The sequence below is a fragment of the Piliocolobus tephrosceles genome, chromosome Y (assembly GCF_002776525.5).
Source record: "Piliocolobus tephrosceles isolate RC106 chromosome Y, ASM277652v3, whole genome shotgun sequence".
NCBI classification, from domain to species: Eukaryota; Metazoa; Chordata; class Mammalia; order Primates; family Cercopithecidae; genus Piliocolobus; species Piliocolobus tephrosceles.
In genome coordinates this window covers 7,800,786-7,817,249 of record NC_045456.1, presented here as the reverse complement: position 1 = coordinate 7,817,249, position 16,464 = coordinate 7,800,786, and the positions used below count along the sequence as shown (strand labels likewise).

At 43.0% G+C, this 16,464-nt stretch overlaps 1 protein-coding gene across 2 annotated transcripts in view; it reads left to right on the top strand.

Moving 5' to 3' along the window:
• CA5B (carbonic anhydrase 5B) overlaps positions 1–16,464 on the top strand; it is a 69,826-nt gene that overhangs the window by 24,373 nt on the left and 28,989 nt on the right. The window contains exon 2 of one of the 2 annotated variants that reach the window (XM_026449809.1): positions 8,182–8,375. In XM_026449809.1, the coding sequence (XP_026305594.1) occupies positions 8,243–8,375 (133 nt within the window). In that variant the 5' untranslated portion in view covers positions 8,182–8,242. Of the gene's footprint in view, positions 1–8,118; positions 8,376–16,464 lie in introns of those variants that run through there. The other variant, XM_023199056.1, reaches the window with a different exon arrangement.

Sequence of the window (16,464 nt, the reverse complement as noted above, 5' to 3'; positions counted from 1 at the left end):
AGTACAGGCGCCTGCCACCACGCCCGGCTAATTTTTGTATTTTTAGTAGAAATGGGGTTTCACCATCTTGACCAGGCTGGTCTTGAACTCCTGACCTCTTGATCCACCCGCCTCGGCCTCCCAAAGTGCTGGGATTACAGATGTGAGCCACTGTGCCCAGCCCGACAAGTTCTATTTTTCTGTACAGGGATTCATCCTCGTCCTACTGCCAGCATCCCTCCAGCTATTAAATGAGGTCTTCCTCCACTTCTTCCTTTTATTCTCCCTTAACTGAGTGACAGACCCTACATTTTAAAAATCACAATGGCTGTCTCTTGAATACCAAGTACCCTGTCCAACTCTACTGTCACTGCCCAGTTCAGTGCTTCATATTCTCTCACTCGGATTATTGGAGTTTCACTTTAAACTCCACATGCTTAAACCTGACCTACTTATTTCCCACCCAAAACCTGTTTCTCCCACTGTCTCCCCTATCTCAGTTTATGGTAACTTTATCTTTCCAGTTGTGTAGACCAAAAATCTTCCAGTAATCCTTAACTCCTTTCGTTCACATCTTATGGGCTGTATATTCAAGATATATCAAAAATCCAACCACTTCTTACCACGTCCACTGTGACATCTCTGGATTAGTTCAAGCCTTGGATTATCCCTAAAAGGTTTTCCTACTTCTTTCCTGTTCCTCCCGGTCTCTGCTCCCCAAGGCAATTTTCAATAAGACATGCTGTGATTTTTTTTTTTTTTTTTTTTTTTGAGGCGAAGTCTCGCTCTGTCACTCTGACGCCAGGCTGGAGTGCTCACTACAACCTCCACCTCCTGAGTTCAAGCGATTCTCCTGCCTCAGCCTCCCGAGTAGCTGGGATTACAGACATGCACCACCAGACCTGGCTAACTTTTGTATTTTTAGTAGAGTCGTGATTTCACCATGTTGGCCAGCCTAGTTGCGAACTCCTGACCTCCAGTGATCCTCTTCTCCCACCTCGGCCTCCCAAAGTGCTGGAATTACAGGCATGAGGCACCACGCCCTGCCTGAGTGATCTTTTAAAAATGTAAATTACTGTATGTAAATGTAAAATGTTACTGCTCTGCTCAGAAACCTCCATTGTCTCCCCTTTTTACTTAGAGCAGTGGTTTTCAACCTGTGGTAATCCTATTCCCCTCCCCCAGGGGACATGTGGCAATGTCTGTAGATATTTTTTTGTTGTAACAACTCTGGTATAGGGTGGAACTGGCATCTATTGGATGCTAGCCAATACTGATGCTGCTAAATTTACCCTACAATGCACATGACATTCCCCCACAACCAAGAGTCATCTAATCAAAACTGTCAATAGTGCCAAGACTGAGAAACCCTAACTTAGAGAAAGAGAACCCTTGCAGTAGCCCAGAAGTCTTGATCTGTCATCCATTACCTGTGAACCTCATCTCCTACTGCCTTCCTCCTGGTTCACTCTACTCCTGCCATATTGGCCTCCTTACTATCCCTTGAATATGCCAGACATACACCCACTTCAGGATCTTTGCCCAGGCAGTTCCCCACGCCTGAAATGTCCTTCCTTTAGATAGCCATGTAACTAATCCCCTACCTCCTCCAATCCTTTGCTAGAATTTTATCTTCTTAACGAGGCCTCCTGTGAGCAGTATATTTAAAAATATAACACCCTCTCTCAAGTGGCACTCCAAATTCATCTTACCCTGCTCCACTTTTTACTGGACCTATTCAAATTGTCTCTAAACTGACTTTTTTATTACATTTGTTGTTTATTACCTGTATCCCCTACTAAAATGTGAGCTCCACAAGGGTAAGAGCTTTGTTCTCTTCCCCAATGAACCTAGAACCATGTTTCATACTTAATAGATGTTCAATTGATATCTTAATGACAAAAAGAATAAAAGAGTGATGGATTGAATGAAGGATGGTTAAAGGAATCACCTCCTCCCTGACTTTCCTGGCTCTACTTGCTCCCATCCATCCTGTACTCCATTGTCAGAGTCATCAGAAACCATCACTGCTTTCTCCTGTACCCATGGAATAATATCCAAAGCCTTCCAGTGTCTTGGAAGTTCATATTCCCCAAATTAATCTCAAATCCTCACCTAGCCCCACCTGCTACTGCATCCCCAGGGCATCTGCTTGGCCAGTGTGTTGACAAATATTAATAGCAGACTTGGAATGATGGGAAGTTCAGAAATACTCTTGGCTTTCTTTCAGAAAAACCAGTTTGAGGTTTGCGGGTTTTTGTTTTTGTTTTGTCTAAAGGAGAAAAAGAAAATCTTCAGAGTCAGGGTCCCCTGCAGTGAGATCAGCACCATTCTGGGGCACAGATAGAGATTCAGACTTTTGGACCACTGCAAGGAATCTACCACTGAGTGTGGAGGAGAATGACCGTGAGGGTGAAGGTGAGGGTGAAGTCTGGCCCTCTGGAGCCCTCCTGCCCCCTAGCCCTAGAGAGTCAGTCTGGATGTACAGGAGAAACTTCCTCTAGGCCAGGCGTCATTGGCCTCCAGCCTTGGTGTTGTGCAGACAGTGTGATTACAGAATGCAGGGCAGTCCTCAAGGCATGACCATGGCCCTGGCCGTCAGTCCCAGCTTGCCATGCCTCAGTGCTTTCCGGATGGCTCTCTGTGGAGCAGAGTCAAGGGTCATTTCCCAGACTTCTCTGATTGCCATGCTAATAGGCCTCAGACCCCCCCCCCCCCCCCCCCCACCACCCCCTGTGCAGGGCCCCGTGCCTTGGCCTGGTGTGTGGTCACTCATCTGTTTGTACAGCTCTCCTGGCTGGCGGCCATGCCCTTGGCCTTGTCTTATCACAACCTTCCCTTTGAAGGCAGAGCCCACACATCCTTTCTGTTGACTTTGCATTGTACTTGCCATCATCCTCCCAAAAATTACTATGTCTCATTCTAACTCGATTGTGAACAAGAACGGAGGCCTTTTCCACTTGTTTGCCCATATTCCCCCGACACTAGAATTGTTTATTGAGTAAACCTAAGGTTCTGCCCATTTTGACTCTAATTGTGTTCTTCGGCCTTGGGGCCTAATCATCCCCTTCCACCTCCTCATCATCGGGGAAGGTTCCCCTGTCCATCCCTCTGCCTTTGCCTCCCTGTTAAATTCTCTCTCTCCTATGATACATTTTTCAGATGCCACCCTTTCCTGAAACTTAGAGCCCCTGCTCCATATATTCTCATTGCACTAAATCAAGGCTGTCATCGTGTCCAGCTTTGATTAAGAAATATTTGTTTATGGCCAGGTGGCTCACGCCTGTAATCCCAGCACTTTGGGGGGCCAAGGCGGGCGGATCACGAGGTCAGGAGTTCGAGACCAGCCTGGCCAACATGGTGAAACCCCGTCTCTACTAAAAATACAGAAATTAGCCGGGCATGGTGGCGGGCGCCTGTATTCCCAGCTACTCTGGAGGCTGAGGCAGGAGAATCACTTGAAGCTGAGAGGTGGTGGTTGCAGTGAGCTGAGATCACGCCACTGCACTCCAGCCTGGGTGACAGAGTAAGACTCTGTCTCAAGAAAAAGAAAAGAAAAGAAAAGAAATATCTGTTTAATCATGCTAAGTAAAATAAGCCAGTCACAGAAGGACAAATACTGTACAATCCCACTTATGTGAGGTACCTAGAATAGGCAAATAAATACACAGAGACATAAAGTAAAAGAGAGATTGCCAGGGAATACGGGGTAGAGGAGAAGTTCTTCTTTAGTGAGTACATGGTTTATGTTGGGGATGATGAAGAAGTTTTGGGTACAGATGGTGCTGATGGTTGCACAACATTATGAATGTATTTAATGCCACTGAATTTGTACATTTACAGCTGGTTAAAATGATAACTATTATGTATGCTTTATCATAATTTTTAAAAAGGTAACAAAAAAGAAGTATTTGTTTAAATAGTTTTTCTTTGTAGATTGCAAGCTTGTGGGAATGGGGAAAGAGCATGATCTTTTCATCTTTACACAAGCACAGTGCTCGACATGAGATAATCGCTCGCTATTGCTTCAGTTCAGGACTGGAAATCAATGGAAAGGAAGCACAATTAACGCAAGGTTTCCCTATATCTTTTAGAAGGTTTTGAAATTTCATTTTAATGTCAAATCAGTTTTGTCAGAGGGAATCCTGGTTAGTTGAAATTGTTTGTTTGGGGATATTTATTGGCTTTAAAAGAAAACAAAAAATGATATTAAAAGTCATCCAAAATGACTATTTTCTTAGCTTTCTGCATTTATACAATGGGTAGCATTTTAACAAAATCCATTTGAGTAATAATAACTTATATTTATATAACACTTAGCAGCTTTTTCAGAGAGCTTTCATAGCTTGCACCATTTGAAGCCACAGAAAGCATCAACTTCTTGTTTTTTTGTTTTGTTTAATTTTTTTTTTTTTTTGAGACAGAGTCTCGCTCTGTCACCCAGGCTGGGGTGCAGTGGCACAATCTCAGCTCACTGCAGCCTACACCTCCCGGATTCAAGCGATTCTCCTGCCTCAGCCTCCTGAGTAGCTGGGACTACAGGCATGTGACACCATGCCTGGCTAATCTTCTATTTTTCGTAGAGACAGGATTTCTCCAGGTTGGCCAGGATGGTCTCGATCTCCTGACCTTACGATCTACCTGCCTCAGCCTCCCAAGGTGCTGGGATTACAGGCGTGAGCCACCGCACCTGGCTGAACTTCTTGTACAGTGTAACTGAGCAACTATTTTTCCTGCTCCTTGGGTCCTAGATTCTTGCATAAATTTAAGGGTGTACTTTAAGCATTAATCTTAACCATTTCAGTTCATATCATTGTAACCGCTCAAGGGATTCTTCCTACCTGCTGCACAAAGAAAGACCATGGCATTGCAACCGCTGCCTGGACAGAATCCATTTACCAAGACGGGGGAATTGCAATGGAGAAAGAGTGATTCACACAGAGCCGACTGTGTGGGAGACCGGAGTTTTATTATTACTCAAATCAGTCTCCACGATCATCTAGGGATCAGAGTTTTTAAAGATAATTTCGCGGGTAAGGGCTTGAGAAGTGGGGAGGGCTGATTGCTCAGGTTGGAGATGGAATTATAGGGGGTTGAAGTGAGGTTTTCTTGCTGTCTTTTGTTCCTGGGTGGGATGGCAGAACTGATTGAGCCAGATTACCGGTCTGGGTGGTGTCAGCTGATCCATCGAGTGCAGGGTCTGCAAAATATCTCAAGCATTGATCTTAGGTTTTACAATAGTGATGTTATCCCAAGGAGCAATTTGGGAAGGTTCAAACTCTTGGAGCCAGAGGCTGCACAACCCCTAAACTGTAATTTCTAACCACTAGCTAAGTTGTTAGTCCTGCAAAGGCAGACTCGTCCCCAGGCAAGAAGGGGGTCTTTTTGGGAAAGGGCTGCTATCAATTTTGTTTCAGAGTCAAGCCTTGAACTGAATTCCTTCTCAAAGTTAGTTCGGCCTACATCCAGGAATGAGCAAGGACAGCTTAAAGGTTAGAAACAAGATGGAGTTGATTAGGTCTGATTTTATTCACTGTCATAATTTCCTCAGTTATAATTTTGCAAAGGCGGTTTCAGCACTGTAGTAAAGAAAGAGTTTAGTTAGACACGGGGCCGGCCACACCATGCGGGAGATGGAATTAGTAGTGAAATAATCTCTGCCAAAGCTCATAGGTTAGGAGTTTTTCAAAGGCAGTTTAGGGGAATGGGTGGAGGTGGCTAGGCTTGCTGCTGATTGTTTGAGGAGGAGATGAAATCAGTGTCCTTTGATTTCAGAAATACAATGAGGGATACATTGATAGGATGTCTGGGAATTTGCTTCAAAATAAGCTGGGGAGGAAAAATAGCAGGGGGGGTAGGAGAAGTATAAATAAAACTTGATTGGCCATGAACAGATGGTTCAAATGGAATATTGGGTACGTAGGTGGTTTTATTATAGTGTTCTTACTATACTAGTATAAAATTGAAGTTTTCCATAATAAAGTTTTTCTTTGTTAAGAAAAACAAAGCAGTGTGAGATTCTAAATTGAAGTTGCCAATGGCCTATTGTTCTTTAAGTCTGCTCAGTTAATTCAGTTAAGGAAGTTATTTGAAAACAGGGTGCTAATGCGCGTCTTTGTTTTCTGGGGTATAGTGTCTTCTCCCCAAGAAGATTAATGACTGGAACACACACATGGAGTTAAGGAAAGTTTAATAGGCAGAAGAAAGGAGAGAGGAGAGCAATTCTCTCTCTTGCGAGAGAGGCGTCCAAAAAAGGGACAAGTGGCAGACTGCAGCAGATTTTATAGGCAGGCGTGAGGAGGCGGTGTCTGATTTACATAGGGGCCACAGGTTGGTTCGAACAGATGTGACATTTACATAGCATGTGGGAAGGCTGATCGTCCCACCCTAATCTTATTTTGCAAAAGGGCTTTCTACTTGGCCAGTGCCATCTTGTCTGCTCCTTACTGTACACTTGGCTGGCAAAGAGAAGATGGAGCCACCATTTTGAACATGCCTAGTCCTAGGTAGTATTTTTCTATTGGCACAACTGCCAGCATTCGCCTGTGCAAGCTTCCAGCTTGCTTGTCTATGTCTGCAGCTCGATTTTACAGGCTTCTCTTTGTTAGAAAAGAAAATGATTTGGGGGCTGCTTTTTATTAAAAGGAAAACCTTACTGAGGACTCCCATACTCTCACTATCTGCCTAAGTAATATCTTCTCAACTCCTATATCACTATTATTTAGCTCAAGGCACTATCAAGATAATCCCTTGAAAGTGTATTGCCAGTCCATGTTTTAAATCCTGAGTCAAACATTTGCATCTCTTAAATAAGGTACATTTTGACATACATGCTCCCTTCAAAAATGTGTATACACAAATACACACATAAAACTATAACCTGGCCAGATGCAGTAGCTCACACCTGTAATCCCAGCACTTTGCGAGGCCCTTAAGGAGGAGGATTGCTTGAATCCAGGAGTTCGAGACCAACCCAGGTAATATAGTGAGACCCGCTCCCCCATCTCTAAAAAAAATAAACAAAATTAACCAGGGATAGCCTGACGCAGTGGCTCACAGCTGTAATCCCAGCACTTTGGGAGGCTGAGGTTGGAGGATCACTTGAGGTCGCGAGTTCAAGACCAGCCTGGCCATCATGGTGAAACCCTGTCTCTATGAAAAATACAAAAAAGAGCATCTGCACAGGCCGGAGGGAAAGAAAGGAGTTGGAAGAACTGAAGCCCACGTAGCTGGTGGGCAGGCAGGAGTGCAAATGGATGTGAGGCCGAGATCTTAGGGCCAGAGCTCATGGCCTTGCAGCCACACCACAGTCATGGTTGAACAGCTGTTTGAATGTATCTCAAGTACTCAGACTAAACAGTTCTAAATCTGTAGTGGAATGAATGTGTAACCAAGAAAAATTGATTTTTTTTTTTCAAAATTTCAGAATGGAATAGGGATAGTTTTCAGGGAAAATGGATGAAGCAGTATTGTGGTGGGGAAAGTGTTCAAAGTTAATATTACCATAATTTCAGAACACCATAGTGAATACCTTGGAAAGCATCATCTTCTGAGACTTTGACTGTGACCATGTGAAAGGTGGAGAGAGAATTCAGGATTAACTTTGTCTGTTTTCCCATGTTCAAGGACCATTGTGTTACACCAAAAATTGGCAAAGAGTCATAGATTGTATTTAAGCTCAGATTTCAAAACTGCCCATGACTATTTTGGCAGGATGTATCGTGGGTTTTGTTTTGTTTTTGTAAGCAATCTAGATACAGATGTTTGTTTTTAGTCCGACAGCCTGGAGGGAGCTTTAATGTTGGAGTTCTTCGTACATGTAAATACCATGCTGGATAATTAACTGGGATTTCCTGCAGCAATGTTTTGTTTTTTTTTTTTTTATTTTAAGAAACTGTACTGTAAACAGTTTTTTCATTCTTGTGGCTAAAGAGAAGCTTTTCTCTGGACTTCTAATATTTGCCAACCCTGAGGGAAACGCAAAGCATGTGAGTCAGTCCTCAGGACCCTCCCTGCCCTCCACTGGGGGGACCAATGAGTTTGAGGAGCAAGAGTGGATAAACCGTTAACTCTCATCTGCCCTCCCTCCCTCCACCTCAGGGTGTGTACTCCTAGTCTGAATATTGTCCTACTTAGAGGTTTCTCCAGGATCTTAAGTCTCTGTTGTTTACAGCTTTCCCTCCTCTGCCCTCATCCCTCTAGGTTATTAGGTTCCTGCAACTTAACTGGGAATTGATCAAGATTTCAAGCTAAGGTGGTGGTGATGAACAGCCTAAGGGTCATTCTTCAAGCATCTCCAGGCAAATTGCTGTGGAGAAAGTTCCAGATTCCGAGATTCATGCCAACGAGGCCCTGCAGCCTCTACACTTGTACTTACAAAACCCGGAACCGAGCCTGTGAGTACACCACTTCCTTAAAGAGAACAAAAGGGGCTCCAGCCTGAGTGACAGAGCGAAATCTCATCTCTTAGAGAAAAAGAAAAGAGGGAGCAAGTGTGCAAGAGCAAAAATACTTGTCTTTATAGTCATCACACATGTTAAACATTTGTAGCTATGCTGTCTCTGGCTTTCCAGTGTAGGATTATATGCCTTATGAACTGTGAGAATAGCTGTTTCTCTACTGATTCATGAAAGTAAATGTAGAATGTTCTTTCTTGACTAATTTTAGCATGTTAAAATGATGTCATGCAGAAACTGGACAAGAGACAGATCCCAGTTTTTAATACTTTGGAACCTGTTGTTTATTATTTCTTGGTAGCAATTGTCTTTTTTTTTTTTTTCTTTTAAACAAAGGTTGATCCAGAAACCACAAATTATTTCTGGGAACCTTACGTTTCTGGAAGTTGCATGTAAATGTTTGTAAGCAGTTTACTAGCTTCAACGTTCTGGAATATTCTGTCCTGAGTTAGGAATTGCAAAGTTAATTCTAGCTGTTCAGTTTGCAAGTGTGTGCTCTGCTGTAAGGATGGAAGATTGAGGGAGGCAGGAAATGGTCTTCCTCACACCTCTCTCATCTCGTTCCCCTTCTGGAAATACAAGGCATTGTCCATGTCCGGATGTGGCAGGGATTCTCCACTGCGGCGTGATGGACGTTGACGATGGATCATTGTGCATTGTGGGAGGTTGTCCTGTGTCCTGGAGGGTCTTTACAGCATTCCTGGCCTCTGCCTACTAGTTGCTAGTAGCACCCTCATGAAGCTGTAACAACCAAAACTGTCTGCAGATTGCCAAACATGCTCTGCATGACTGCCCTAGAGAGGGCAGTTGAGAGGATGGGAAAGGAAAATGTGTGTATTTGTGGACAGATAACTTTGAGTTAATGGAGATATGAAATGGCTAAATATTATCATTAAGGAGGAATTTTTCATGTTTTCCGTGACTTAAAAAAACACGGGCACAGAGTTTTCAAATGTTGGGTTGCACTGAGGTCTAGGTTTCTCCACTTTCATGTTTATTTTCTTATTTTCATGTTTATTTTATTTCTTTGACCCCATATGCACATAATAAAAAGACTGGGTAAGAATGGAATGCTTGTAAATTAGTAGTGCTAATCTAGCTACATCCAAGGACTTGAAACTGCTCCACAAATATATTTTCACTGTAAGTTTATTTTGTTTCCTTCAACACTGACTGTGTTCTTTTTCAAATAAACGGGCCAGAGGCATAATAAATTTCTGGTTGCTAGGTGTGGTTTCCTACAAATATGCCACATCCTACCGAGACTGGCTTATTCTGAACACTGGCACTTTGTGGTCTAGGGTTTATGTTACAAAGTATTAGTAGTTTTGCTGGTTTTTTTTTTTTTTTTTTTTTTTTTGACAGTTGAAATTAAACATCCAAATCCGGTATGCTTATGTAGTTAGTATAGTTTGCTGCTTTTAATGCTGACAAAAAAAACAAACAGTAGTGGCTTCGGGAGGGGCAGCTTTACTTAGTGAATTTCCCACAACAGATGATATGTTCTTGTTTCTAAGTTACTAGGAAAAACAGGGGACAGTCACCATTTGATTTTGTTTGTAGCATATTACACTGTTCCAACCTATTTGCCCCAAGAATAATACTGTGGTCTTTGCTGCTCTAGGCCTTTGAGCAGGTCCTATTTCTATGTTCTGTACCCTCATCTGCTCAATTGTAAAGACAGTTCTCATTGTTTCTGACAGCTCGGTACCCCAACAGAAGGCCAGTGTACACTTGTGAACAAGAATGACCCCAGATTCTTGAGGGTTTGAAAAGATAACATGTGTTGGTGAAAAAAGCCAAACTCTAAAATATTGGAAGAGGTTCATTCTGAGCCAAATATGAGTGACCGTGGCCCTTGATACAGCCTCAAGAGGTCCTGAGAACACATGCCCAAGGTGGTTGGGTTACAGCATGGGGGAGACAGAAGTTACAGGCAAGACGTAAATCAATACCTGTAAGGTATACATTGTGAGGGCGAAACTCTGATTTTTTTTATCTTGCCCAAATTCCTATCTAAGGGGTCTGGGGAGTCATGCCCCACAAATCATAAATTGTTACCAGATGGGTTTTATTTAACCCGTATATCGTGATTTACTTTCCAACCTGACTTTGGCATAACATTACAAGACAGAGAAGAAAATCAAAATATTTTACCCCAAAACATGTTTGTTTGCCATATTTTGAAATTGCCCTGCAGAGCTGTTCTGTGTGGGGGAAAAATTGTATCTGTAAAGAATCTCTATTAACATAGCTAGATCTTTTTTTTCCAGACCCTCCCAATCCTAAAGAGATTAACTAAGATCTGAATAGGAAATATTTCTCATCTATTTTCTCTAAGGGCAGCCACTATAAGACTTCAAAAGAACTTTGGTCTCCACAGTCTTTATCTTAACCCGAACCATTCCCTTTCTACCAGTCCCAGGTCTTTAGACAAATTCAACCAATTGTCAACCAGAAAATGTTTAAATTTACCTATAGCCTAGAAGCCCCCCCAACCCCCACCCCAACTTTGAACTGTCCCGCCTTTCTGGACCAAACCAGTGTATTTCTTAAATGTATTTGATTGATGTCTCATGCCTCTCTAAAATGTATAAAAACAAGCTGTGCCCTGAGCACCTTGGGCACATGTTCTCAGGTCCATGTGGGGGCTGTGTCACGGGCCACAGTCACCCATATTTGGCTCAGAATAAATCTCTTCAAATATTTACAGAGTTTGACTCTTTTCGTCAACACTTGATTTGGCCTGGAAAGGACATCTCTAAGCAGGGACTTACAGGTCATAAGTAAGTGGATTCAAAGATTTTCTGTTGGCTGGGCGCGGTGGCTCACGCCTGTAATCCCAGCAGTTTGGGAGGCCGAGGCGGGCATATCACAAGGTCAGGAGATCGAGACCACAGTGAAACCCCATCTCTACTAAAAATACAAAAAATTAGCTGGGCGCAGTGGCGGGTGCCTGTAGTCCCAGCTACTCAGGAGACTGAGGCAGGAGAATGGCGTGAACCCAGGAGGCGGGGCTTGCAGTGAGCCAAGATTGCGCCACTGCACTCCAGCCTGGGCGACAAAAAAACAAAGATTTTCTGTTTGGCTGTTTGGCAGTTGGTTGAAAAAGTTAAGCTTTGCCTAAAGACTTGAAGTCAACTGAAAGAAATGCTTGCCTTAAGATAAGGGGGACTGTAGAAGCCAAGGTTCTTGTTATGTAGATGAAGCCTCCCATTAGCAGGCTCAGAGAGATTAGATGGTAAACATCTCTTATGGTACCTTAAAAGGTGTCAGATCTCTCCTGGATCAGGAAAAGACCTGGAAAGGGACAGGGGCTCTCTACAGAATGCACATTTATCCCACAAGGGATGGTTTTGCGGGGCCATTTCAAAATATGTCAAAGAAATATATTTTGGGATAAGGCTGGGTGCAGTGACTCACGCCTGTAATCCCAGCACTTTGGGAGGCTGAGGCAGGTGGATCACCTGAGGTCAGGAGTTTGAGATCGGCCTGGCCAACATGGTGAAACCCCATCTCTACTAAAAATACAAAAATTAGCCAGGTGTAGTGGTGTGCGCCTATAATCCCAGCTACTCAGGAGACTGAGGCAAAAGAATCACTTGAACCCAGGAGGCGGAGGTTCTGGGTGAGCTGAGATCACGCCATTGCACTCCAGCCTGGGTGAAAAGAGCGAAACTCTCTCCCAATAAATAAATAAATAAATAAATAAATAAATTTTGGGGTAAAATACTTTGATTTCTTTCAGAGCCTTCTATCTGTCATGTGATGCTATACCAGGGTCAGGTTGGAGGTAGGTATTTTATTGCTACAAAGATTCTATGTCAGTCTTATGATCTCTATTTGAGTGTTAATGCTGGTCAGTTGTGCCTAAACTCTAAAGGGAGGGAGTGTAATGAGGCATGCCCAACCTCTCTTCCCCTCATGGCCTGAACTAGTTCTTCAGGTTTCTTTGGGATCCCCCTGGCCAGGGTAGGGGGGATCCATTCAGTCCGTTGGGGAGCTTAGAATTTCATTTCTGGTTTTCATGTGCAAAGTCCTTAGCTAGTGCTGTCACATAGTGAGGACTCAGTGTTGGGAGCTACTTCTAGTACTACAATTGTTATCATCATCATAGGCTCAGTGCCTGTCTCAGATGTTTAAATCTGAACCTTTTAAGAGGAGGCAAAGCAGCATAAGGAGTGAATGAAAGTAGGAGGTTGTGGCAAATTCGGAAAGCAGCATTTCAGGTCAGCCCTGTGCTCTGTGCTCATCATATCTTTGCTCCCAAGGCTCTCCACAGATCATCTTTAGCTGTCAACTCAGATTGCTGTTTGCTGTTATCTCAGGTAGCAGGCAGTAACTGTTGAAAGTCCTAACTTTGGAGACTTGTAATATGATAAGATAAAGATAAAAGCCTACACCTGTTATCCAATGTGGAAATAAAATCAGTTTCTCTTAGGTATCATCTGGTGAAATTTAGTCTAATGGTCACATAAAAAGATTTAGGCATGAGATCTTAGACCATAGGAAAGTGCATTTAATAACTCTTAATTGAATGAAATATAAAGAATATCAGGTAGAATGGAAACGATACTGATTTGTTATTCCAATGATTCTTAATGTTCATGATCTCCTTACTTGTAGAAGAAAGAGAAACCTGTTAGGATAATAGGGACTAAAGAAGCCAGCACGAGGCCGGGCGCGGTGGCTCAAGCCTGTAATCCCAGCACTTTGGGAGGCCGAGACGGGCGGATCACGAGGTCAGGAGATCGAGACCATCCTGGCTAACACGGTGAAACCCCGTCTCTACTAAAAATACAAAAAACTAGCCGGGCGAGGTGGCGGGCGCCTGTAGTCCCAGCTACTCCGGAGGCTGAGGCAGGAGAATGGCGTAAACCCGGGAGGCGGAGCTTGCAGTGAGCTGAGATTCGGCCACAGCACTCCAGCCCGGGCGACAGAGCAAGACTCCGTCTCAAAAAAAAAAAAAAAAAAAAAAAGAAGCCAGCACTGTATAAAATGTAGCCACTTAACCCCATGTGGGTATTTACATGTAAATTTAAGTTCATTAAAATTTTATAGCTACCTATGACTAGATCTTAATATACTGGACATTTCTATCATCAGAGATAGTTCTATTTGACAGCAGTAATCTATATCATAACTGTACTGTGTTTGAAAGTTATTCTATTATTTCTCCAATTAATTTTGAAGAATACAAATAAAGCCTGGAGAGTAATAAAAAGCTTGTTTTGCAGTGTTTTCACAAAGAATTCTGAAATATAGACTCAGGATGCCCCTAGATTGTCTTTATTAACATGCAAGTAACCTTGAGAAAAGAGCTGATTAAGAGCCACTTAGAATTGCATTAATGGCCTCAGGGTTATCTTCAGCTGCCTGAGACTGACAAATAGCCCTGGAACTGACCATCAGGAAATGTGAGCTTTAGTCTCCTGTGCTGATAACTGCACAGGGAGGTATCCTATGGCTAATGGACTCGGCATCCAAGTGCCTTTTATAGCCCTGATGATGCTCTAACAAGGCAATTTGTGATTCTGCGATCATCCTCAACCAAGTCATACGGAGGGTCCCAGTGTATACACCCATCACTGTATTAAGGCCAAGGCCTACACGGGTCGTCTTCAGCAACATGAGGAAGTAGACATCCCTCATAAAAAGGGCAGTACATAGCAAGGGACCAGACAAAAAGTACATGAGGGTATAAGGCAATGCTTTCTGGTAGATAAATAAAGTAAACCACAAATCTGAGCCATATAGGTCATTCTATATTTTCTAATAGGCCAGGTGCAGTGGCTCATGCCTGTAAGCCCAGGACTTTGGGAGGCCAAGGTGGGAGGATCGCTTGAGGCCAGGAGTTTGAGACCTGCCTGGGCAGCATAGCAACACCCCATCTCTTCAATAAAATAAAATAAAAATATGAGTAATTCTATATTTTGTAATAACCGCATCTTAAAAAGTACAAGTAAACAGGTCAAATTAATTTGACTAATATATTTTATTTAACCCAATATATCTAAAATATTATCACTTTAACATGAAATGAATATAAGAATTATAAATGAAATTTTAATATTTATTTTGTACTGAGCCTTCGAAGTTCCTGGTATTGTACATTTATATAGTACATCTCAATTTAGGCTAGCACACAGGGACAGTGCTACCATATTGGGGAGCTCAGGAACAGAGATAATAGGTGTTGAGGAGTAACAACAGATGAAAGATGCTTTATTTAGGGTGGGAGTGTCAGAGAAGGGGCTTGAACTGACCTTGAAAACCTAGTAGAATTTTAAGGAACAAACGAATAACAGATAGATACGATTAGGTGAACCTAAAAGGTGTTCAGGGTAAACCAGCTTGCCTGGTAGAGAGATGGTGGCTGTGAGGTAATGGGTAGAGAGCCTTGGTATCAATTTGTTTGGTTTTCTGTATCAGTAAAATAAGCATTTAGTACCTCTTCTGTGCCTTGCACCAAGTGAAGCCCTGGAGACTATAGAAAAAGTGGAGGACACAGACCTCATGGGCTTGGAGTTGACACAGACCCTTTGGGCAGATAAAGCAAACACAGATTACATGAGGAATAGTTGGGTGCTAAATGGTGTGAAAGCAAATTCAGTGTGTGTTCAGAAAAAGCAAAGTTCAGAGTGGTTGGAGAATATGTCATCAGGGAGATTAGACTTGAACTGGAAAAGATTTCCAGACTCGAACTGGAATAAATTTCTTAAGGAAAAGGAAGGGCTTCTAAGCACAAGCCAAAGTGGGGCTAAAGGCCAGGCGTGGGGGCTCATGCCTATAATCCTAGCACTTTGGAAGGCCAAGACAGGAAGATAGCTTGAGCCCAGGAGTTCAAGACCAGCCTGGGCAACATAGCGAGACCCTATCTCTAAAAAAATTTTATTTAAAAAGTTTTTAAAAACCAAAGTAGACAGCTGGGTGTGGTAGCTCACACCTGTAATCCCAGCACTTTGGGAGGCCAACGCAGGTGGATCACGAAGTCAGGAGTTCGAGACCAGCCTGGCCAAGATGGTGAAACCCCATCTCTACTAAAAATACCAAAAATTAGGCCGGGTCCAGTGGCTCACGCCTGTAATCCCAGCACTTTGGGAGGCCGAGGCGGGCAGATCACAAGGTCAAGAGATTGAGACGACCATACTGGCTAACATGGTGAAACCCTGTCTCTACTAAAAAATACAAAAATTAGCTGGGCATCATGGTGGGTGCCTGTAGTCCCAGCTACTTGGGAGGCTGAGACAGGAGAATCGCTTGAACCCAGGAGTCGGAGGTTGCAGTGAGCTGAGATCGTGCCACTGCACTCCAGCCTGGCGACAGAGTGAGACTCCATCTCAAAAACAAACAAACAAACAAACAACAATTTTAAAAAAACACAAAAATTAGCCAGGCATGGTGACGGGCGCCTGTAATCCCAGCTACTCAGGAGGCTGAGGCAGGAGAATCGCTTTTACCCGGGAGGCGGAGGTTGCAGTAAACCGAGATCATGCCACTGCACTCTAGCCTGGGTGACAAAGCGAGACTCTGTCTCAAAAAAACAAAACAAACAAACAAAAAACCAAAGTAGACATAAACTTGTGTAGGTAGGCAGTTGTAAGAAGAGTAGCTTGCTAAGGGGAATAACATGACAAGAAAAGTAGCATAGGAACACCAGAGTTTGGGAAGAATGAGTAAAATGAGATTAGATAAGTGAGATGAGTTCTAATAGGAAAACCTGGACATTGAACTTGGAAGTTACAACTTGATATACTGTCTTTAGGATAGGAGCAATGTGACAAAGGTGGTTATGTAGGAAAATTGCTGAGTGGCAGAACTCAGCAGTAGAGGAGAGTTAGAAGAGGAAATCAACCAAGAGGCTTTGTATGAAGTCTGGGGTTTAGGTTTCTGAACTAGGCTGCTGTGCTGAGCAAGGCAAAGAAGAGATAAACCTGAATGATTCTTAAAGAAAAATAATGAAATAAAGCAAAAAGGAGAAACGAACTGTCTTATTCTGTTTGGGCTGCTATAACAGTAACTCAGACTG